At 44.4% G+C, this 22628-nt stretch overlaps 2 protein-coding genes across 3 annotated transcripts; one reads left to right on the top strand and one right to left on the bottom strand.

The window, feature by feature from the left end:
* Positions 1–4222: 4222 nt before the first annotated feature.
* On the top strand, positions 4223–16947 carry LOC123070611 (ABC transporter G family member 32). Of its 2 annotated transcripts, XM_044493881.1 has the most exons (23): positions 4223–4574; positions 4693–4813; positions 10717–10805; positions 10895–10979; positions 11087–11246; positions 11323–11399; positions 11518–11571; positions 11680–11770; positions 12011–12312; positions 12411–12692; positions 12782–13095; positions 13245–13405; positions 13525–13628; positions 13706–13862; positions 13961–14208; positions 14288–14620; positions 14708–14998; positions 15089–15172; positions 15273–15406; positions 15490–15717; positions 15890–16061; positions 16229–16483; positions 16596–16947. In XM_044493881.1, exons 1-23 carry the CDS (start codon positions 4255–4257, stop codon positions 16854–16856), a joined length of 4323 nt encoding a protein of 1440 aa, XP_044349816.1. In that variant the 5' UTR covers positions 4223–4254; the 3' UTR covers positions 16857–16947. The 2 variants fall into 2 exon arrangements, with proteins under 2 accessions (XP_044349816.1, XP_044349817.1); XM_044493882.1 differs by lacking the exons at positions 4223–4574; positions 4693–4813 and adding an exon at positions 9986–10579.
* A 2417-nt stretch (positions 16948–19364) lies between these two features.
* On the bottom strand, positions 19365–20391 carry LOC123065603 (oil body-associated protein 2A). The gene is made up of 2 exons (XM_044488851.1): positions 20076–20391; positions 19365–19989 (listed from the first exon to the last, which is right to left on the bottom strand). The coding sequence occupies exons 1-2, from the start codon at positions 20362–20364 to the stop codon at positions 19532–19534; spliced, it is 747 nt and encodes a 248-aa protein (XP_044344786.1). The 5' UTR covers positions 20365–20391; the 3' UTR covers positions 19365–19531.
* Between the last annotated feature and the right edge of the window lie 2237 nt (positions 20392–22628).

Genomic DNA, 22628 nt, shown 5'->3' with positions numbered 1-22628 from the left:
TGTGCGGTCGAAAGCTGACGGGTTCAGGTGGGCTTTAGTGGCTGTGTATGGGGCAGCACAGCCTGAGCTAAAACCGGACTTCCTCGCAGATTTAGTTAGGATTTGTGGGGATGACAACCTACCTATTCTCGTTGGTGGTGACTTTAACATTATTAGAAGATGAGAAGAGAAAAATAATGACAATTTTGATGGCAGATGGTCCTTCATGTTTAATGCGATTATTGAAAGCCTGGACCTGCGAGAGATTGACCTCACGGGGAGGCAATTTACTTGGGCAAATACTCTTCCAAATCCGACGCATGAAAAACTTGATAGAGTCCTCACAAGTATAGAGTGGGAACAAAAATTCCCTCTAGTGACGGTGCATGCGTTACAAAGGGGAATATCTGATCATACACCCCTTCTTGTGGACTCTGGTGAGGCGGCTCACCAAGGAAACAATAATGTTTTCTCTTTTGAAACTGCGTGGTTCGAGAGAGAGGATTTCCTTGAGTTGATCACAAGGGAATGGGCGGCGGAACATAGGGGAGAGTCAAATATTGATCGGTGGCAGTATAAGATTAGACATCTTAGACAGTTCTTGAGAGTCTGGGCTAAGAATAATAGTGGTGTTTATAGAAAAGAGAAAGAAAGATTGTTAAAGGTTATCAATGACCTTGACATAAAAGCTGAAAGCACTGCGCTGGATATGGATGAGCGAGTGTCTAAAAGAGAAGCTAAGGTTAGTCTGGCAAAGCTTCTTAGAGAAGAGGAATTGAAATGGGCACTTAGAGCGAGAGTGCGCTAGGTTGTTCAAGGTGATAACAACACGCAATTTTTCCATATGATTGCCAATGGAAAACATAGGAAAAAGAGAATCATTCAACTTGAACAAGATGAGGGTACGATTGTTGGTCATGAAAATCTAAAAATGTATATTACCAACTATTATAAAAATCTTTTTGGGGCCCCAGCTGAGAATTATGTCGCCCTTGATGGGAGCATGGTGGACGACATTCCTCAACTGAGGGATGAAGAGAACGAAGTGCTCACTGCACCTTTTTCTGAGAAGGAGGTATTTGACGCGATATCCCAAATGGAAAATAACAAGGCACCTGGTCCGGATGGATTCCCAACTGAGTTTTATAAGAAATGTTGGGGTATTATTAAAGGGGACTTGATGCCCATGTTCCAGGATCTGTTTAATGGCCACCTTTAGCTTTTTAAGCTTAACTTTGGTACTATCACGTTGTTACCAAAAAGGCGGAAGTGATTCGCATTGAGCAATTCAGGCCGATATGTTTGCTCAATGTGAGCTTCAAGATTTTCACAAAGGTTGGCACAAACCGTCTGACTCAGATTGCCCATTCTATGGTACAGCCAACCCAAACTGCCTTCATGCCAGGTCGACACATTCTCGAGGGAGTGGTCGTTCTTCATGAGACCTTGCACGAAATTCACTCGAAGAAGCTCAATGGAGTGATCTTCAAAGTGGATTTTGAAAAGGCATACGATAAAGTGAAATGGCCATTCTTACAGCAGGCCTAGCGTATGAAAGGATTCAATGAGGCTTGGAGGAAGCAGGTCGAATCATTTGTACAAGGAGGCAACGTCGGCATCAAAGCAAATGACGATATTGGTCAGTACTTCCAGACGCTAAAAGGATAGAGACAGGGAGATCCGATGTCTCCGATCCTCTTTAATGTTGTGGTTGATATGTTGGTTGTTCTTGTTAATAGAGCAAAATAGGACGACCAAGTAGGTGGTCTTATCCCACATCTGGTTGAGGGTGGGGTGTCCATTCTTCAATATGCAGATGATACTATCATTTTCATGGAACATGACCTTGTTAAGGCCAGAAACATGAAGTTAGTGCTTTGCCTTTTCGAACAGCTATCAGGGTTGAAGATTAATTTTAATAAGAGTGAGTTGTTTTGCTTTGGACGCGCCAAAGAAGAACAAGAAGCTTAAGCAGTTGTTTGGGTGTGAACTAGGCACGTTACCCTTCACGTATTTAGGGATTCCGATTCATCACCGCAAGCTCACTAATAAAGAATGGAAATGTATCGAGGATCGGTTTGAAAAGAGGCTGGGTTGCTGGAAGGGCAAACTTTTGTCTTATGGAGAAAGATTGGTGCTTATTTATTCTGTACTCACAAGTATGCCCATGTTCCTCCTCTCTTTCTTTGAAGTCCCGGTTGGGGTACGAAAAAGATTGGATTTTTATCGATCTAGATTCTTTTGGCAAATTGATGAGAACAAAAATAAGTATCGTTTGGCAAAATGGGATGTAATTTGTAGACCAAAGGACCAGGGAGGCTTGGGAATTGAAATTTTGGAGGTGAAAAATAGGTGTTTACTCAGCAAATGGATGTACCGTTTATCGATAGAAAGAGATGTAGTTTGGGCTCAGCTATTGCGTAACAAATATCTCTATGCCAAAACACTAGCCTAGGTTACGGCAAAACCGTCCGACTCACCATTCTGGAAAGGGATTATGAGGACGAAAGTAGCCTTCTTCAGCAGGACTAAATTTATCGCCGGGAATGGACGTGATACTAGATTTTGGGAGGATACTTGGTTAGGAGATTCACCGCTGGCCTTGCAGTATACATCCCTATACAACATTGCACAACGGAAAGAGGTTTCCGTTGCTACAGTGTTGGATTCCATTCCTCTTAACATACAGTTTAGGCGGTCTGTTATTGGTGAGCGTTGGGATAGATGATTACATCTTGTGCGTAGGTTAATGGAGGTTAATCTTTCGAATGTACCAAACACTCTGCAATGGAAGCTTTCCAGGTCAGGAGTCTTCTCGGTTAAATCCATGTACACGGACTTGATTAACACCGGGACTATCCCGAGGACGGTACATATTTGGAAAGTTAAGGTGCCCTTGAAGATAAAAGTATTTATGTGGTTTGTGCATAAGGGTGTCATTCTTACTAAAGATAATTTAGCTAAGTGTAAGTGAGAAGGAAGTAAAAGATGTTGCTTTTGTGATCAGGATGAAACAATAGAGCATCTATTTATCAAATGTCCGCTTGCTAAACTGCTTTGGAGAACTATTCACGTTACCTTCAACATAACTCCACCTCACGATATCACATTTGTTGATAACTGGTTGGCTGGAGTGGAGCCAAAGTCCGCGGCACATATCCGAGTGGGAGCATGTGCATTATTTTGGTCTTTATGAAATTGTCGCAATGATGTTGCCTTTAACAGACAAACCATCACCAAATTTTTGCAGGTCATTTTTAGAGCATCTACTTGGATCCGTATGTGGTCATTACTCAGCCGTGCAGACCACATGGAGCATATGAATATTGGGTGCAGCCGATGGGAGATGGTTGCATGGGATACATACAACCGATTTGGATGGCGGTCCAATAATAGAATAGGCGTTTAGTCTCCTAGTCTTTTTGGCGCCAGTTGTGATTTTAATTTTTGGCCGCCTGTGGCATTTCTTTGTTTAGTAAGACCTTTGTTTCTTTTTAAGACTTCTTGTTGGAACCTTCGAAAATTTTATTTTTAATAAATGGCTGTGTGCATCAAGAGATGCAGAGGCCGGGGTACGCCTCCTTTTTGAAAAAAAAGCGGGTAATTAACTTTCGGCTAAGGAGAGGCTCGAGAAGTTGATCTGGCAAGTCTCCTCCGACTTAAAAGTGTTTGTAGCTATGGTATTGGTCTGATCCGACCAGTGGTTTGTAAACTTCCTCGGAAGGAACTCGTGGAAGACATATATCAACTCCCTGCGAGCGACGTCATGCATGGTCGTCCATATATAATTCTGTTTTGGAAGATTCACACATCGTCGATTTTACGGCGGTCGGGCGGTCAGCAGGAAGATGGTAAATGGTTCTCACTCTGGTGCCCTTGCGCGCGTTGTTGTGGCTTCGGACTTGGTAAAATGGAAGGAAAATGATCCTCGAGAAAACAGAGCAGACGGAGTCAGCGGCCAAGTGCGCATCAACTAGCAGCCAGAAATGGATGCATGCATTAGAGGTTAGACGACGGACGCCCGTCCCCATACGTTCTTATGGCGTATGCGCACGGAACCTTCCTCTTGCGCACGCGTCCATGTAAAAATTGAACGCATGCGGAGAACATATACACTTCCGTCGCCTGCGTCCGCGTGTATATATAGCAGCTTCTAAACCCGGTGCAAGATTTAACAAATGCAGCGGCAGATATATATCTCCAGAAAGCTAGCTCAGACAGAAACAGGAGCAGAGTGTGTATCTGTAGTAGAAAAGCAAGAACGGGATAGCCAGTATGTCGAGGGAGATCCATAAGATCGCGAGCCTGCGCCGGGACAGTTGGCGAAGCAGCGATGACGTGTTCTCGCGGTCGTCGTCGCGCTTCCAGGACGAGGAGGACGACGAGGAGGCTCTGCGGTGGGCGGCGCTGGAGCGGCTGCCGACGTACGACCGCGTGCGGCGTGGCATCCTGCAGGCGGAGACAGGCGAGAAGATCGACGTGGACGTCGGCAGGCTCGGCGCCCGCGAGAGCCGCGCGCTCATCGACCGCCTCGTCCGCGCCGCCGACGACGATCACGAGCGCTTCCTCCTCAAGCTCAAGGACCGCATGGACAGGTTCGCTCGTTACGCTAATGAGGCTAGTGTTACCATGTCACGAGCTCACACGCGCGGGCATTGTGTCGCGCGCACTACCTATACCTACTTACGTAGTAGCGCGTGTCTGTGTGTGCAGGGTAGGGATAGATTACCCGACCATCGAGGTGCGGTTCGAGAAGCTGGAGGTGGAGGCGGAGGTGCTCGTCGGCAACCGGGCCCTGCCCACGCTCGTCAACTCCGTCAGGAACACGCTGGAGGTAAAAGTCCAACAACTTACACAGTCTCCCTCTCGATCTCGCGCTTGGTGGGTTCCATATACACTGTACTTCTTTCCATGCATCAGCATTTCACTAGAAAAGTCATGGCAAATTTTGAAAAGAAATTGACCATATTGGTACGTGATACGTTCAACATCGCAAGTCCAAACTAAATATTTATATATAGCTAAAAAGAAGCATAAAAGCAAAAGAAAAATACTGAATTTAAATCGTGATCAGTCAACGTTAGATTATGGTACAGCAAATGGCAGGATATTCTGTGTTTTGTTTCTTGATTCATATTAACTGTGGTAGCCTTAGTACAACTTTAGTACAAGTTGTACTAGAGCTGCGACAATTAACATGGATCGAAGGGGTACTAAATTTGAATTGTGACCAGTTAACTTAGATTATGGTACAACAATCTGGTTCGGTATGGAATGAATTTATAATCTGATGATCGAGTCGATTCTATAATTATAAGTTCATAACCCTAGCGCCCATTCTCATTTTGGGCGGAACAGATCTGTGGCAGGATATTCTGTATTTTGTTTCTTGAGTCGTGGATCGAATCAAGTTCCTGTTGCAAGAATTTGTAGCAATCCATCTATTGATAACAAAATTATAATATATGAGAACAGTAAATCATCCACATCCCTGCCGTATATGAAGATGTAACAGTAAATGTAGAGCGGCTGCAAGTTATAGTTATTGTGACCTTCTTGCTTCAGTGGGTGATATGTTGCTAAAATCACTAAAAGAAAAAAAAATTGTGACAATGATGTGGCAATCTTGTGTGTACTGCCTACCAGTAAATGGAAGGTGGTTGCGCACTATAGTGCCTTGTGACCATTTGGATTTGGTGGAATGTTTTGTTGCTTAAAAAGTTTAAAAAATATAATTGATGAAGATGATTGTGTACCAGTCTTGCATTTGTTGAAAAAAAGGGATGACTTACTAGTTATATAGGATTTTCACGATAGTCCAAGTAAAAAAGGTCACAATGCTGGGAGTAAGACGTTTTAGAGCTCGAGCTCCATGAAGCTCTTTCTATGGAATAATAATAATATTTAAAAGTTTTACAAAGTTCTAAAAAAAGTCACACATGCATATGGATATATTCAACATGTGTGTAAAGTTTTGTGGTGAGTCTATTCCACATGTGTTGTGAGCACTAGTGCAGACACACACGCTAAAAAGAGCCCATCACACATGATATTACAAACCGAATGGTAAAACAAATATCCAGTTAAATTCCTATAAATCAAATTAATGACTTAAATATAGCAAATAAACCCTAAAACGGATAAATTTGAGCATGGAGTATGTTAGGGTGTATGTCAAGTGTAGAAAAAGTTTCCAGATCAAATGATAAAACAAATGCCAATTCACCTTCAAACCAAACACATTTCCTCTATAAACCACGATTCTTCTAGGAAGATGGTTCGGTTTCTAAGTAGCATACCTACCAACTTATGTGAAATTATCTCAACTTTTCACCACAACCTATCCAGGTCATATCATCACACCATGCCAAGTTTCATGTTATTTATACTTCATTTACATTATTTAAAATTAAAAACCCAATAAACTCAATGTTTGTCGTCGACTCTTCGCACATAGTAGTTTGAAATTTCTTTACATTTCTTATATATTAAATACAATTATAATTAATACCCTAAATATGATTTTTGAACCATTTTGTGCACTATTGCATCTACTCGTAGTTAAAATTTGAATTATATCCATTAAAGCCTAGAAATCGACTTAATGACTAAAATATAGCAAACAAAGCCTGAAAAATGTCAACTTTTTAACATGGAAAATGATATGGTATATGTTGAGTGTATGAAAAGTTTCAACGTCAGGCAACAAAGCACATGTAAATTCACCTTCAAACCTGACGCATTCGCTATCGAAACCGCGATTCTTCATCCCAAATGGTTCGGTTTCTAAGCAATGTACACACCAACTTTTGTGAAATATTATCAATTTTCTACCACATCCTATTGAGGTCATATCGCGATTCCTTGCCAACTTTCATGTTTTTCAGACTTCGTTTACATGTTTTAGAATTAAAAAAACAATAAACTCAATGTTTCTGGTTGACTCTTGACACAAAAATGTTTGAAATTTCTTTTCATTTATTTTATATGGCATACACAAGTATAATCACTACCTTAAATATTATTTTTCAAACTAATTTATGCACTATTGCATGTACTCATAGTTGAGATTTGGATTTTATCCATTGAATGCCTATAAATCAACTTGATGACTTAAATAAAACAAATGAACCCTGAAAAATACCAAATTTTAACATGGAGGATGCTATGGTGTATGTTGAGTATAAACAAAGTTTCAAGGTCAAGAAATGAAGTAAATGTCAATTCTCCTTCAAAGCTGACTCATTTCCTCTCGAAACCAAAATTCTTCCTCTCATATGGTTCGACTTCTAAGAAGCGTACATCACAACTTTCGTTAAACCTTCTCAATTTTTCCCATGACCTACTGAGGTTATATCAGGACACCATGTCAAGTTTCATGTTTTCAGACTTATCTGAATTTTTTATAATTAAAAAATCAATAAAACTCAATATTTATGATTGACTCTTGCCACAAAGATGTTTAAACTTTCTTTTCATTTCTTGTATATGGCATACAAGTATACTAAATACCCTAAATATGATTTTCCAAACCATTTCTGTCCATTTTTGCATGTACTCGTGGTTCAAATTTGAATTATATTCATTAATGCCCAGAAATCAACCTAATGAGTTAAATATAGCAAATGAATCCTGCAAAATGCTAAATTTTCACATGAACGTTGCTATGATGTATGTTGAGTATAGAAAAAAAGTCAAGATAAAACGAAGAAGCAAATGTCAATTTGCCTACAAACCTAACAAAATTTCTCTTGAAGCCATGATTCTTCCTCGCAATGGTCTGATTTCTAAGCGGTCTACATGTAAAATTTTGTGACAACTTTCTCAATGTCTACCACCACCTATTGAGGTCATATCATGACACCATTCAAAGTTTCATAGTTTTCATGCTTCATTTACATTTTTTAGAATTAATACCTTGTTCCTCGATAAACTCAATGTTTGTGGTTGACTCTTGCCACTTAGATGTTTGATTTTAAAAAATATTTATAAGGTATAGAAATACTCAATACCCTAATTATGTTTTTCAATTCATTTTTGTGCACTATTTCATGTACTTGTAGTTCATATTTGAATTATATCTATTAAATGCCTAGAAATCGACTTAATGACTTAAATAATAAATGGACCTGAAAAAATAACAAATTTTAATATGGAGGATGCCATAGTGCATGTTGAGCGTAGAAAGGTATCAAAGTCATACAATGAAGCAAATGTCAATTCGCCTTAAAACTCAAAAAGTGGGGTTGTACATTGCTTGAAAAAGAAATATGTGCAAAGCATCATACACGGTTTGCGTTTTTTCTAACTGAGCACGATAGTAGGCTACATCAACACATGTCTTGCTTGTAAAAAGCATGTATAAGACATCACACATGGTTGCGTTTTTACCATGTGCAATGATGTGTTACATCTCATATATTTTAAGACATCACACACGATTGTGTTTTTATGACCATATGTGATGTTGGCTGCATCACACACGTTTCTTTAAAAAATGATGTGCAAAGCATCACACATGGGTGTGTTTTTAAAACCATGTGAAATGATAGGCTACATATCACATATTATTATTTTTTTCACAAAAATTGTGTGCAAGGCATCGCACACGGTTGTATTATTATAACCGTGTACGATGTTGGCTACATCACACATCATCTTTTAAATGCGTGTGATATTTCGATATGGCACACGCTTTATTAAAGATGTGTGCGACATGTACATCATAGTTTTGCCTATTGTGTGTGATAGGAGGGCTTACTAGCATCATTGTGTAGGTTTGTTTTGAGTATTTTCAAAAACTTGAAAATAATGTCTAATTACATGAAACCTCGAGCTCCAAAGAAATTTCCATCTCTATATTTTTAGTATAGTTCTCCACACAATATTTGTTTGGCGAGTAAGTGCATATATCTATAGCCCTCGACCAAATGATTCACAAATCTTGCAAACACAAGGTTCCGCTCAAAATAGACCACAAAACTCTTACGCCTCAAAAATCAAAGTAAGACAATGTAAACGGACCCCCCCCCCTCTCGCCTCATCCAGTAGCCTCTACGCACTCACTATAACGACCGACAACTGCCACTGCGCCCTCTATGGCATCATGGCATCATTGAAATCACCATTCCTGGCAACATCCATCACATTGCCACCACGAGGCTCTATGGCATTTAATAGAGCATATGTTGGACATTTTTTCGACAAAGGGTGAATTTTATTAACTCAAAATAAAGCATCAAGGGGATACAAACACAATGAGCAACACATCCGGCCTCTGCATAGTTAGGATACACACAGCCAACACCAACGCACGCACACGAAAATCACACGCGCAACTAGCAAAGTCATATAAGACCGAAACTATGCCTTGGTGGAGTAAAAAAGTAAATCCCGAAGCGATCAGAACAATGATCAACAATCTACAGCAGCAACCATATCCGCACCAACAATCACTTGACAACACCAGTAGCACGAGATGGATTCTTCAACAACAACGCCTTCAGAAAGGGAACAACGCTTAAGCGTCACCGTTGTTGGATCCAACCACAGATGGGTAGATCATTGGTTTTCACCCTAAAGAACAAGTCTGAGCAAATCCGAGCAATGCCTTTAACAAGATAACGACATAGTAAATATCGCCATTGCCAGATATAACCAATGAGGCCAAACCTCGATTTTTCACCCCGGAGCTTGAGATGCACCACCAAATTAAAGTGAACTAGTGTTGCCGCCACCATTTTTCGTGATCTCAGCAGCTACATTACAAGTGAAGCATGCTTGCAAAAGCAGGCAATCGAGCTGCGACAAGTCGGTCGCCGTCGCACATTGCAACGGAGAATTAAAGAGAAAGATCACTCACAAGTTCACAACGCCAAATCCCGCGATGGGACGCTTCGACGGTCCCACATCATCCTCATGCTCCGCCGTCCAAGTCCGTGGTGACATAATCAATCGGCAAAACATATTTGTCATTGTCGTTAGATCTGAAGATCCAAGATCCCCACTCCTGTCTCGGCGATCACTTGCAGATGGGGTCATGCCACTGACGTCTCTTCACCCGAGACTGGCTCGACCAGCAAGTCCTTTGCGTCAAGCCGCCGTATAAAAGCCGGCAAACGCCGGATCAGGCCCAAACCGCGCGGCCCCAAAGGTGCAGCCGCAACGGCCTCGAGAACGGCCGGCGAGAGGCGCCACACGCCCACCGTATCCCCCGCAGCAGCAGGCAGGTCGCCGCTCCGCCGAGGACGCGGACGAGCAGATCCGTCATGGCTGTCCACCACGACTGCTCCGCCCCCTGGCCGACTTCCCCCGTTGCAGAGAAAGGCCGCCACCACCAGGCCCATGGCCGCCGACTGAAGACAAACGCTGATGCAGGCCGTCCGCTCGGCGCACCATGGAAAGCAGGGGAGGGCAAATCCCCGCCGCCGCCGTCACCAGGCCGGGCTTTGCCGGAGGTGACCACTGGCGGCGGCGAGGGAGAGAGAGCTGGGAGAGGAGGCCGAGGCCGACGAGATCTGATCGCCGCCTGAGCCTCCCTACGAGAGAGAGAGAGAGAGACATACACCACCGGGCATATGTTGGACATGGCCAACTTCATGTATAATGTTCTTCGTTTGCCTATGTGATTGCATGATATGCAAAGATTTATACTCCCTCTAAATGCTCTTATATTTGTTTACGGAGGGATTACCTTCGTATGTGCTAAGGTATTCTCTTGGTGGTGATTTGCTCTAGGCTATCGGGCATGCTCTCCACATCTTTCCCCGAAGGAAGCATTCGATGACCATACTCCATGATGTTAGTGGGATCATCAAGCCACGAAGGTGAAACCATTAACACTATGTTTTGAATAATGCCAAACTTCCTGTCTCGGTTCTGCGCTAACAATCCATGGTGTTGTTTTTTTCTGTAGGATGACTTTGCTATTAGGACCTCCCGGATCGGGCAAGACCACATTGCTCTTGGCATTGGCCGGGAAGCTTGACAAGGAGCTCAAGGTTCGCAAACCGCGTGTTACGTTGTTGTGTTTATTTCTTGAGCTATGGATGACCTAGTAGACTTAACATGGATAAATCCATTTTGGGTGTTTTTCGCTATCGGACAGGTTTCAGGTAAGGTTTCCTACAACGGCTATGAGATGAATGAATTTGTCCCCGAAAGAACAGCTGCGTACATCAGCCAGCATGATCTCCACACTGGGGAGATGACTGTAAGGGAGACCTTGGCCTTTTCAGCACGCTGCCAAGGTGTTGGCTCTCGATATGGTATGAACTTGAATGAATAATAGTATAACTGAGACCAAGTAATTGGTTGTTGAATTTGTTGTTCTGCTTCTTCTAGAAATGTTGACTGAGTTGGCAAGAAGGGAAAATACAGAGAACATCAAGCCAGATAATGATATCGATGTTTATATGAAGGTGAGGTTGTTTTCACATAAGAGCTCTGACAACGAACATTTGGAGATGATTACTCATATGTATTGTGTTTTTTATTAGCGGAGTAACTACCACTTAAGTATTTAATCTACTCATGTAGGCCTCAGCAATGGGAGGACAAGAATACAACGTTGTTACAGAGTATATACTGAAGGTACAGCATGCAGTTGTAGATTTAATGCTAGAAATAGAAGGATCGTTTTTATTGGGATATTTTCTTCTTAATCAGCTCACTGTCTGCTACTATGTTACAAACCCGCAGGTGCTAGGATTGGATATCTGTGCTGACACAGTGGTAGGAAATGACATGTTAAGGGGTATATCCGGTGGACAAAGGAAGCGTGTGACAACAGGTATGCTTAATGGTAGAATGAAATTCTACTCCCTCCGTCCCAAAAATAAGTGTCTCAACTTTGTACTAACTCTAGTACAAAGTAGACACTTATTTTGGGACGGAGGGAGTATATAATAAGATTTTTGTGTTGTTGATATACACAAACCTTTGAGATTTTTAGTGACATGATAAAACGGCTTTAAGTCATATGTATCATCTTCTTCAAGAATTAAGCTTCTTATAAATCTCTAATTGCTAGGTGAAATGCTTGTTGGTCCAGCAAGAGCTCTGTTCATGGATGAGATATCTACTGGGCTGGACAGTTCAACCACATACCAGATTGTGAACTCCATTAGGCAGACAATCCATGTCCTTGGTGGGACTGCTGTCATCTCCTTGCTCCAGCCGGCACCAGAAACATACAACTTATTTGACGATATTATACTCCTCTCTGATGGGTATGTTGTGTACCAAGGAGCCCGTGAACACGTTCTCGAGTTCTTTGAGTCAATGGGCTTCAGATGCCCGCAGAGAAAGGGTGTTGCGGACTTCTTGCAGGAAGTATGTGCATCATCTATAAATTGCTATGGCGTTTGATCGTTCTAATTTTTAAAGATGAAAGGTACTAATATATATCTTCATTTGGATGCATTGAAAAGGTGACATCAAGGAAAGATCAAGAGCAATATTGGTATAGGAGTGACATGCCATATCATTTCGTGCCCGTGAAGCAATTTGCTGATTCATTCCATTCCTTCCACATAGGACAATTTGTTCATAATGAGCTTTTAGAGCCATTTGACAGGACCAAGAGCCACCCTGCTGCTCTTGCTACCTCAAAGTTTGGTGTCAGTAGGATAGAGCTTCTCAAGGCAACCATGGATAGAGAGTTTCTACTTATGAAGAGGAACTCATTTTATTTTATTTTTAAAGCTGCTCAAGTAAGTTTGTATTTTCTAGTTATTTTTACATTGCAAGGAATTATGGTGAAGATTCGCTAACATCATTCTGCACGTTTTCATCATTACAGCTATCTCTTATGGCATTCCTCGCGATGAGTACATTTTTCCGTACCAACATGCACCGTGACCCCACTTACGGAACAATATATATGGGGGCACTATACTTCGCCATTGACGCAATCATGTTTAATGGTTTCTCAGAGCTTGGCATGACTGCCACGAAACTTCCTGTTTTCTTCAAGCAGAGGGACCTTCTGTTTTTCCCTGCATGGGCCTACACCCTACCAGCGTGGATTCTCCAGATTCCTATAACTCTTTTTGAGGTCGGAGTTTATGTTTTCACAACATACTATGTCATCGGATTTGATCCCAGCGTAAGCAGGTAAGGTGCACCGGAACACATGCCTTCATTTCAGGGTAACCTAGAAGAGAGACAGTCATTCAAAATATAAACTCTAGATAGAAATTTGATTTGCGTGGATTTAATTGAATTTTTGATTGTTTCACTGATATTATATATATTGTTCTCAGATTGTTTAAGCAGTATATACTGCTCCTTGCACTCAATCAGATGTCATCCTCACTGTTCCGCTTCATTGCTGGACTTGGAAGAGACATGGTTGTGTCTAGCACCTTTGGGCCCTTAGCATTGGCGTCTTTTACAATATTGGGTGGCTTTATTCTTGCAAGACGTGAGTTAATAAATTTGTTCTGGTCACTTAAAATATGTTGCTATCACTACTTGCTTAGATGATGTTAGGTGGTAACTGTTTTAACATATTTTGATCCAATCTTTCTTCATATGCTCTAGCTGATGTGAAGAAATGGTGGATTTGGGGTTACTGGGTATCTCCATTGTCGTACGCACAGAATGCTATTTCAACAAATGAATTTCTGGGCCATAGCTGGAACAAGGTAAGAACCCAACTAACCAGCAATAAAATTAGCCACTAGGAAATAGCAAGTTTCATATGGTGCCCAAACTGTTATAGATTCTTCCTGGACAAAATGATACGATGGGAATTATGGTCCTGAAATCTCGTGGAATTTTTACTGAGGCCAAGTGGTATTGGATTGGATTTGGTGCCATGATTGGATACACACTCCTCTTCAACCTGCTATACACCCTAGCTCTTTCAGTTTTGAATCGTAAGTATTTTTTAGTAGACTGCTTTTATATCTTAAATTCAACAATTTGGTAATAAATATAGGTGACCTAAAAAGGTTAATCCGCTTTATTTTGACAGCATTAGGTGACACTCACCCAACAATGCCTGAAAATGCAATAAAGGAAAAGCACGCCAACGTAACTGGAGAAATTTTGGAAAATCCCGAGAAAAAGAAATGTAGAAATCTAGAATTGTCTGGCAGCACCAACCAAAACTGTGCGACCAGCAACGTGGATTCTAGTTCAAGAAGGAAGGGCATGGTGCTCCCATTTGCGCAACTGTCACTAAGCTTTAACGCTGTAAAATACTCAGTGGACATGCCACAGGTATATTTCTTCATCAAAATAATTAATACATGGATTATAAATATATCTTTTTAAAAATTGTGTTGTCTGACACTGGCAGGCAATGTCGGCACAAGGAGTGACAGATGACTGCTTGGTGCTTCTAAAGGGAGTTAGTGGTTCTTTCAGGCCAGGAGTACTTACCGCATTGATGGGTGTGAGTGGCGCCGGAAAGACTACTCTTATGGATGTATTAGCGGGAAGAAAAACTGGAGGTTACATAGAGGGGGATATCACCATCTCAGGCTATCCAAAGAAGCAAGAGACTTTTGCACGTATATCAGGATACTGTGAGCAAAATGATATTCATTCTCCGCACGTAACCGTTTATGAGTCACTCGCGTTTTCCGCATGGCTGCGGCTTCCATCGGAAGTTGATTTAGTCACAAGAAAGGTCAGCTATCTAGATTGAAGCAATATCTAGTCTTGTTTTTTTTACTTTAAATTATTTGAGAACTTATGAACTGAACTCTGACAACAGATGTTTATCGAGGAGGTCATGGAGCTTGTCGAGCTCACCTCATTGCGGGGTGCACTTGTTGGTCTTCCAGGAGTTAATGGCCTATCAACTGAGCAACGCAAGAGACTAACTATTGCTGTGGAGCTTGTTGCTAACCCTTCAATCATTTTTATGGATGAACCAACATCTGGTCTTGATGCTCGGGCAGCTGCAATTGTCATGAGGGCAGTAAGGAATACTGTAAATACTGGTAGGACAGTTGTCTGCACTATTCACCAGCCAAGTATTGACATATTCGAAGCATTTGATGAGGTTGATAATTCTTGATCCCTATTTTGGATTCTTTATTAAATTATTAAGCATAGTTCATGCATTTACTATTGTCTGAATATATGGTTACAGCTTTTCCTAATGAAGAGAGGAGGAGAAGAGATATATGTCGGCCCACTAGGCCATAATTCCTCAAAATTGATCGAGTACTTCGAGGTAAAAAGAGAAGTAAAGTGAACTGTTATTACTGAGAAATTTACAATTATTACCAGCTAAATGATATCAAAAGTAAAATCCCTTTTTTTGACTCGTACAGGGAATTGAAGGCGTTAGTAAGATAAAAGATGGATATAACCCAGCAACATGGATGCTGGAAGTGACATCTATTGTCCAAGAGGAGATGCTTAGTGTTGACTTCTGTGAAATCTACAGGAGATCAGAACTCTACCAGTTAGTTATCCTACTATGAAGTTCAATTGATGATGTCTATTTTAGTTCCAATTTAATCGGTTTTATTTTTTCTTGAATGTCAGAAGGAACAAGGAACTCATAGAAGAGCTAAGCACACCACATCCTGATTCCAGTGATCTCGACTTCCCTTCACTGTACTCGAGATCATTCTTCACACAATGCCTAGCTTGCTTATGGAAGCAGAAGTTATCATATTGGAGGAACCCATCTTATACAGCAATGAGATTTCTCTTCACTGTCATCATTGCACTACTGTTTGGGACAATGTTTTGGGGCCTGGGACAAAAAACGTACATCTTCTAACATTTATAACCTAACTTCTACTCCCTCCGTCCCATAATGTAAGACATTTTTCAACACTAGTATAGTCTCAAAAAGCGTCTTATATTATGGGACGGAGGGAGTATCTAATTAACAAACATGAGATACTTATCTAAATTGTATACTCTTATCTTGGTACAGTAAAAGAGAACAAGATCTGTTCAATGCAGTGGGATCAATGTATGCTGCAGTTCTTTACCTCGGAATCCAAAACTCTGGTACTGTTCAGCCGGTGGTGGCAGTGGAGCGCACAGTTTTTTACAGAGAAAGAGCAGCCGGCATGTATTCAGCTTTCCCATATGCATTTGGACAGGTATTTTGTCAAATACTCCAGATCTACTTGCACGTTATATATATGACCATAATTAAAGGATTTTTCTTTCGAATATGCCTCATTTGAGTACAATTATCCATAACACTACAGCACTATTTTGTCTGTTCCAGCTCAAAATCTAATGATGCTAGTTTATCCTTCTGTAGGTTGCGATTGAGTTTCCATACATCCTCGTGCAGACCGTGATATATGGTGTACTAGTCTATTCGATGATTGGATTTGAGTGGAGTGTTGCCAAGTTTTTTTGGTACTTGTACTTCATGTACTTCACGCTTCTATATTTCACCTTCTACGGGATGACGGCGGTAGGACTGACACCAAACGAGAGCGTAGCAGCAATCATCTCAGGAGCAGTCTACACTGCTTGGAACCTCTTCTCAGGATATCTTATTCCTCGACCTGTAAGTATTACATCATTGCATATTACTTGCTTTGGTGTCTGATTACTTGTTTTAGATTGATCAACATATTATTCTGAAATACATGGGTCACATATTTAACCGTTTTCTTCAGAAAATTCCTGTTTGGTGGAGATGGTATAGCTGGATTTGCCCAGTTGCATGGACACTATACGGATTGGTTGCCTCGCAGTTTGGCGATATTCAAACGAAACTCGTCACTAAAGATCAAACTGTGGCCCAGTTCATCGCAGAGTTCTATGGGTTCGACCGTGACTTGTTGTGGGTTGTTGCACTAGTTCATGTAGCTTTCACCGTGGGTTTCGCTTTCATGTTCAATTTTGCGATTATGAGGTTCAACTTCCAGAGGAGATGAAGGAGATGTCATTTTTCTGTATTCGGTTGTATTTGCACTGGGTACACCCGATGTTAATGGAGATCAATGTAACCATTTGAGATTTTTGTTCCATTCTGCGCAAAAGATCCTTCCGAAGGTCAGGAGAGGGCAAAGCTCTACCGGTGTCATTAAAATTAAACCATCAAGTTCAGTAGCTATGACTACATGCCAAGCAATTTAAAAGAATCAGCAACAAAAATTTAGGACTACAGACATAGTTGATCATTCCATACATCCCAGACAACCGGCAGTCAGCACATAACAGAAGGATCCTCTTATTCATATTATCATCAGACAGCATCCACGCTATCGAAGCTTTTTTGGATCTCTGTCTCAGCCGGGGATGGTGTAGACGCTGACGCCGTTTTGGTCTTCTTCATCAGCTCAAACAGTGTTATGGGGCGGAGCATGCACTAAATATGGATAGATGGGAGAGCAGAGCTTGATTAAGAGCACCTTCAGTGCACAACCCAAATTCTGTCACCGCATCAGCAATGGGTGAGAAAGATCTATTTGATGGTAGATCATCTGGAAAAGCTCTTCCTTGAGTAGAATCTGCCATTTCTTCTTTAGACTAAAAAAAATTCTGTCACCCCATCAGCCAGTTGTTGAGGACCAGGATTTATCAGCTGGCATTTTATTTTGGGAAAAGTATATTCTCCGTCCCTCAATTTTTTCGATAGTCTAGAAATGGTCCCTCAACTCTAATACCAGCAAAATCTAGTCTTTCAATTGTTAAAACCGGATATTTTTCGTCCTTGGGTTGCTTCGGGTGGTTTTGTGCTGACATGGCAACGTTTTGACCATTGACTTCGCCACCTCATTGTCCACCTCAGCTTCGTCTTCTTCCCCCTCTCGCACTGCCCACCGGAGCACCTCACTGCCTGCGTTTGCTCCTACCGCCGCCTCCGTGTGCTTCGTGTGGTGGGATGCACATGCACTTCTCCATCGCATTCGCTGACAGGGGCATGGACTGGGACAAGAGGTTGCTCGCGTGCAGCGACTCTGACATGGAGAATGATGGGGGCTACGGTGGAACTATGGACGTCTTCACCGAGGACGCACAACACGAGTATGACAACCGGTGCGCCGGCCTCGTGGACGGCCAATGCCGCCATGGCGGAGTCCGTGCAAGCCCAGATCTCCTCCACCTCCGGCAAGTGCGTTTGCGTCATGCACCGGGAGCGCAGCAGGCCACCAGGCGGAGCTCGGTGTTGGCGCATGGCAACTGTTCGACGGAATGCCCACTAGATGGAAAAAAGGAAGACGAGGAGAAAGAAGAAGGTGAGGTGCCACAGCTTCCTTCGTCATTGTCATCTCGCCCTTCCCTCTCTCGTCGAAGTAGGCATAGTTGCCACGCCCTGGAAGCCAGTGTCCGCACATCCACGACGCACACATCCCGGACGCCATTGCACATGCTACCTCGGGCTCCGACGTGTGCAGCAGCAGCGGGCTGAGCACATCTGCATGGCTCGCGGGACCGTCGAATGTCGTCGTGGTGCCGACAACCAGTCTGTAAGACGAGCCTTTGGTATTCATAGCCAGCCTTCGTGTGCGTGTTGTGTTTCCAGTTGGTAGACTTTTTTGACTCTAGTGCAGTGTCAGAAAAATATTTTACATTATGGGATGGGACGAAGGAACTATGTTTGTGCAAGATGGGCGTGAGTGGAGGGCACGGAGGCGAGGCCACTGCTGTTAGAGGCAGCGGCCGGAGCAGACGCACTTGGGCCGTGGCGAGGTGCTCGCGTGGAGAGAGAGGAGAAGAAGACGAAGGTGAGGTGGACAATGAGGTGACAAAATCAACGGTCAATTCAGCACAAAACCATCCGGAACAACTTTGACAAAACCATCCCAAGCAGCTTGATGGACAAAAATATCCGGTTTCAACAATTGAGCAGCTCGAGGGACAAAAATATCCGGTTGAGGGACTAGATTTTACTGGGTTTAGAGTTGAGGGACTATTTCTAGATTATTGGAATAGTTGAGGAAAAAAATCCTTTTTATTCCTTTTGCATTTTCCAGATAAGATCCTTCATGAGTAGGATCTGCCAGAGTAACTAGTATCAGTCTGGTTGTAATGGAGAGTATCATAGTAATGGGGAGTATCATATACTAGTATCATGCATATGATACTAATGTATGATACTACCTCCATAATGCATAGTATCATATTTTCGTATCATGTAGTACTTGTACTTTATTTATTGTCATGCATGAGACAAAGTAGCATAACATTTATTATGATAAAGTATCTGATACTTCACCCTCTTTCTCTTCATTTAATGCAATGAGACATCATCAAAAAACTCTCTCTTTCTTCATTTAATGAAATGATACATCATTAAAATTGCCTAGTTGACATGCATGATACTAGCTACGACACTACCATTAGGACCAGCCTTAGTATCAGACCAAAGTGCACTATTAAAAATTGAGCATTTCTAGTCAGTCTTTCAAATGCGGCACATAGCACAAACACAGGCAGCAGAAGTGAGAATCACATGCGTTTATTTTCAGACCAGTAGCTATTACACAGTGCTATCTCGACAGCAACTACGAAACAAAGTGCACAGTTTCACACACACAACACGAAAGCGCTGTAACGCACTTCTGCCGACACGTCTGGCGCGCCAAGAAACTGGGTCTGGGGTCGCTCACGGAAACGGAGCGTGGCGCTTCATCTCGTGCGGCACGACGTCGACGGCGAAGCCCTTGTGGTGGCGGACCCAGTAGTCGGCCTGGCCCGGGCGCGGCTCCGCCGGCACCTCCACGTCGGCCCTGGCGGCCTTGAGCTCCTCCGTGGAGAAGCTGTACTTCTGGTCGCGCTTCCGCACCAGGTCCGGGCGCACGGCGCCGTCGCGCTCCCCCTGCGGCGACACCATGAGCGCGGGCGCGCCGAGCGGCAGGCGGTCGCCGCGGTCCACCTGCCAGGTGCACCAGAACTTGCCGAACGTGCCGGCCATGTGGTCCAGCTCCGCCTTCCCCAGCATGCTGGGCACCCACGGGTTCGCCCACAGCCCCGTCTTGATCTCGTGCGCGTGCGAGTGCCACAGCTTCTGCTCCTCCGCCGGCAGCGACTCGAAGATCTTCCTCGACACGATGTACTCCACGCCTGCATGCACAAAGGAAACACGCAGCACGTTCTTATGGCCGAACGAGGCATGGCAAAGGACTAGAGCGTGTGGTGCGGGCGCGCACCGATGAGGCGGGCGTGCTTGTCGTCGGAGTCGTAGACGGGGCACTGGAGGACGTCCTGGTTGAGGCGGGAGACGTAGTGGTGGGTCTCCACCTGCCGGTGCGGGTCGTGCGCGTACAGGGCGAACGTGCAAACGTGCTGCTTGATCTGCTTCACGGGGCGCAGCGACTGCAGCGCCGCCGCGCCCTTGTCCAGCAGCATCGTCGACGTGGTCGTCGGCTTCCCCGGCGGCCCGCCGTCGCCTCCGGTTGAGGCCGGCGTCGGAACAGGCTTCTCGTCGCTAGACGCCATCGATGGATCGGGAGTCGGCTCGTTGGCCTGTACTGCTGGGTGAGGAGCGTGCGCTTCGGGTGAGCTTTTAAGTCCTGGCGGCATTGGGACTTGGATGGGCTGCCGGCTGACACGTACGTGGTGACGAGGCTGGACGTGGCAGACGGCATGCAACTTAGGTGGCAGATGTGTTGTGCGGCTGCGGCGACAAGTGTTGGCGCATGGGCTTTGAGCATTCAAGGCTCTCAGCCACACCGCTCGCCTGGTGCAAGGAACGAAGCTAGGGACGGGAAACGTATCGCCGATCCACATGAAATAGGAGATTCTGTTGCTCGGTTCAAAGGCAGAATGGGATTCCGTGCAGCAGCAAAAATGCTACACCTATTACGTCCCTTCAAAAAAAAAAAAGAACATTACGAAGCCTTACTTAAATTCTTTGATCGCTAATAAAACTGTCTCCCTGATTTTCAGGGTGGGCATGCGCCCCAACTAAGACCCAATATAAAACAGCCACCTTAGATCGTACCTAAGTTACGTAGAAGTCGTTACATAGGTGTAGCTTTACTCGTGCAGCAGGCACGAGTCAAAGTGCCCTCTCCGGAACCGGCTGAGCGCTGGATACCGCCGACGAGGGATGGATGAAAGCCAATACTGACGGTGCAACGTCGAAGTTCGGTCAGAAGGGGGATGGTGGGGTGGTTTTGCGTGAACAAAATGATGCGTTCTGAGTAGTGGCTTGCCTTTTTCTTTCCACACTCTCATGCCCTGAGATAGTGGAGATCTTGGTGTGCATAAGGCCAGTGCAACTTTCTGTTGAAATGGACGTGCAAAAGCTTAGACCAACTCTAACGCACGATCTAAAAAGACATCCGTTTTATCCGGATTGTCTGTTTCGGTCGGGCAATGGGGCGACGTCCGGCCGTTTTTCTAGATGCGCTGGCCATGCGTCTAAAGCGTGGTTGCATCTCGTTTGGCTACATGCAAACTTTTGCAAATGTAATTTTATCAGCGGACGTAGTTCTCATACCAACGACCATAGTTCATGCCGGCAATAAAGCCGGTGGTCGGCAAACATACACAAGCCTACAGAATGATCAAGCCTCAAATTTCACGCTGGCAACAAAGCCAGCGGCCTGGCCACGGCCCTCGTAGATGACGTTCTCCATGAACGCAGAGTAGCCAGGGTCGTCGGCGTCAGGATTGGCATTTCGTCAAACAGCTTGCGGGCGCCGGGAAGGTTGGCCGTAGGAATCGACCGCGTCCGTTTCCTTTGCATCCCGTCGGACAACTAGCCATCACAACTGAACCCAGGCGTGACGTTGAGGTCGATGACGACCGGGATGGCGGGGGTGTGCGACCACGCTGTCGTCCGGTGACGTGAAGAACTGGGTCTGGCCATGCAGCCGTGGCGGATGAAACTCGGGCTTCTTCGGTGTTATGGAGGAGCTCAATGACTGGTACTGTGGAGGGTGAATGGCCGACGAGCCTGTGCTCGCCGCGGCCGTGGTGGCGACGAAGAGAATGGTCGGCCTGGGTCGGCACAACCCTAGCATGACGTGGGCCGGCGTCATTGCTGCCTGCGTGGCCTTGACGAGGATGGCCTCATTCTGGTCGACGGCGGCCTTGTGCTGCGCGGCCCGTTGCATGGTCGTGTCCTCGGCGGCAAATTCAGCAACGACTTTCTTCCCCTCCCTTGTCCGTCGGCCCCTCCTCTAGGCCAATTCCTGGTCGAGCCGCGCGATCTCCGTGGGCGTGAGCTCCGACCGCGGATTCTTCCGGTCGTTCTTCTTCCTCGCGGGGCGCTGGGAGGCGGCCAGGGCGCCGGCCATGGAAGAGGGAGAGGAAGGGGAGCGCGGGAGGGGGGGGGGGTGATTGGGAATGGGAGGGGAAATGGGCGCAATGTTGCTCCTGACGGGCGGGTCAGGAGAGGACAAGGGTGTGCGTCTCGCCCGTCCATGTGCTGCCCGTTTCAATGCAAACGCGGCCTAAATTTGGGCCAAGAATGAGTCGAAAGCGGATAAAAAACGAACATTTGTCTGTTTGCTCTCTCATGTTGGGTTGTATTTTTTGTTCGTTTACTTTCAGATAGATGCAGGCGAACCATCTGGGGTCGTGCGTTGGAGTTGGCCTTAGCGTCGAGCTCGATTGCAAAGCTGTGGTGTGCATGCTTAACGGCGAGAAGAACCTATCTGCACTTGGGCTGATCAAGTGAAAGAGCTCTTGAAGTCTCGTCTTGAGTAAATAGGGTAGAGTTTGATCCTAAAATCCATACTGGCGATGTAAAT

Source organism: Triticum aestivum, chromosome 3B, assembly GCF_018294505.1.
Source record: "Triticum aestivum cultivar Chinese Spring chromosome 3B, IWGSC CS RefSeq v2.1, whole genome shotgun sequence".
Classification (NCBI taxonomy): domain Eukaryota; kingdom Viridiplantae; phylum Streptophyta; class Magnoliopsida; order Poales; family Poaceae; genus Triticum; species Triticum aestivum.
Note: the sequence above shows the minus strand (reverse complement) of the source record. Positions and strands in the feature narration are given on the sequence as shown.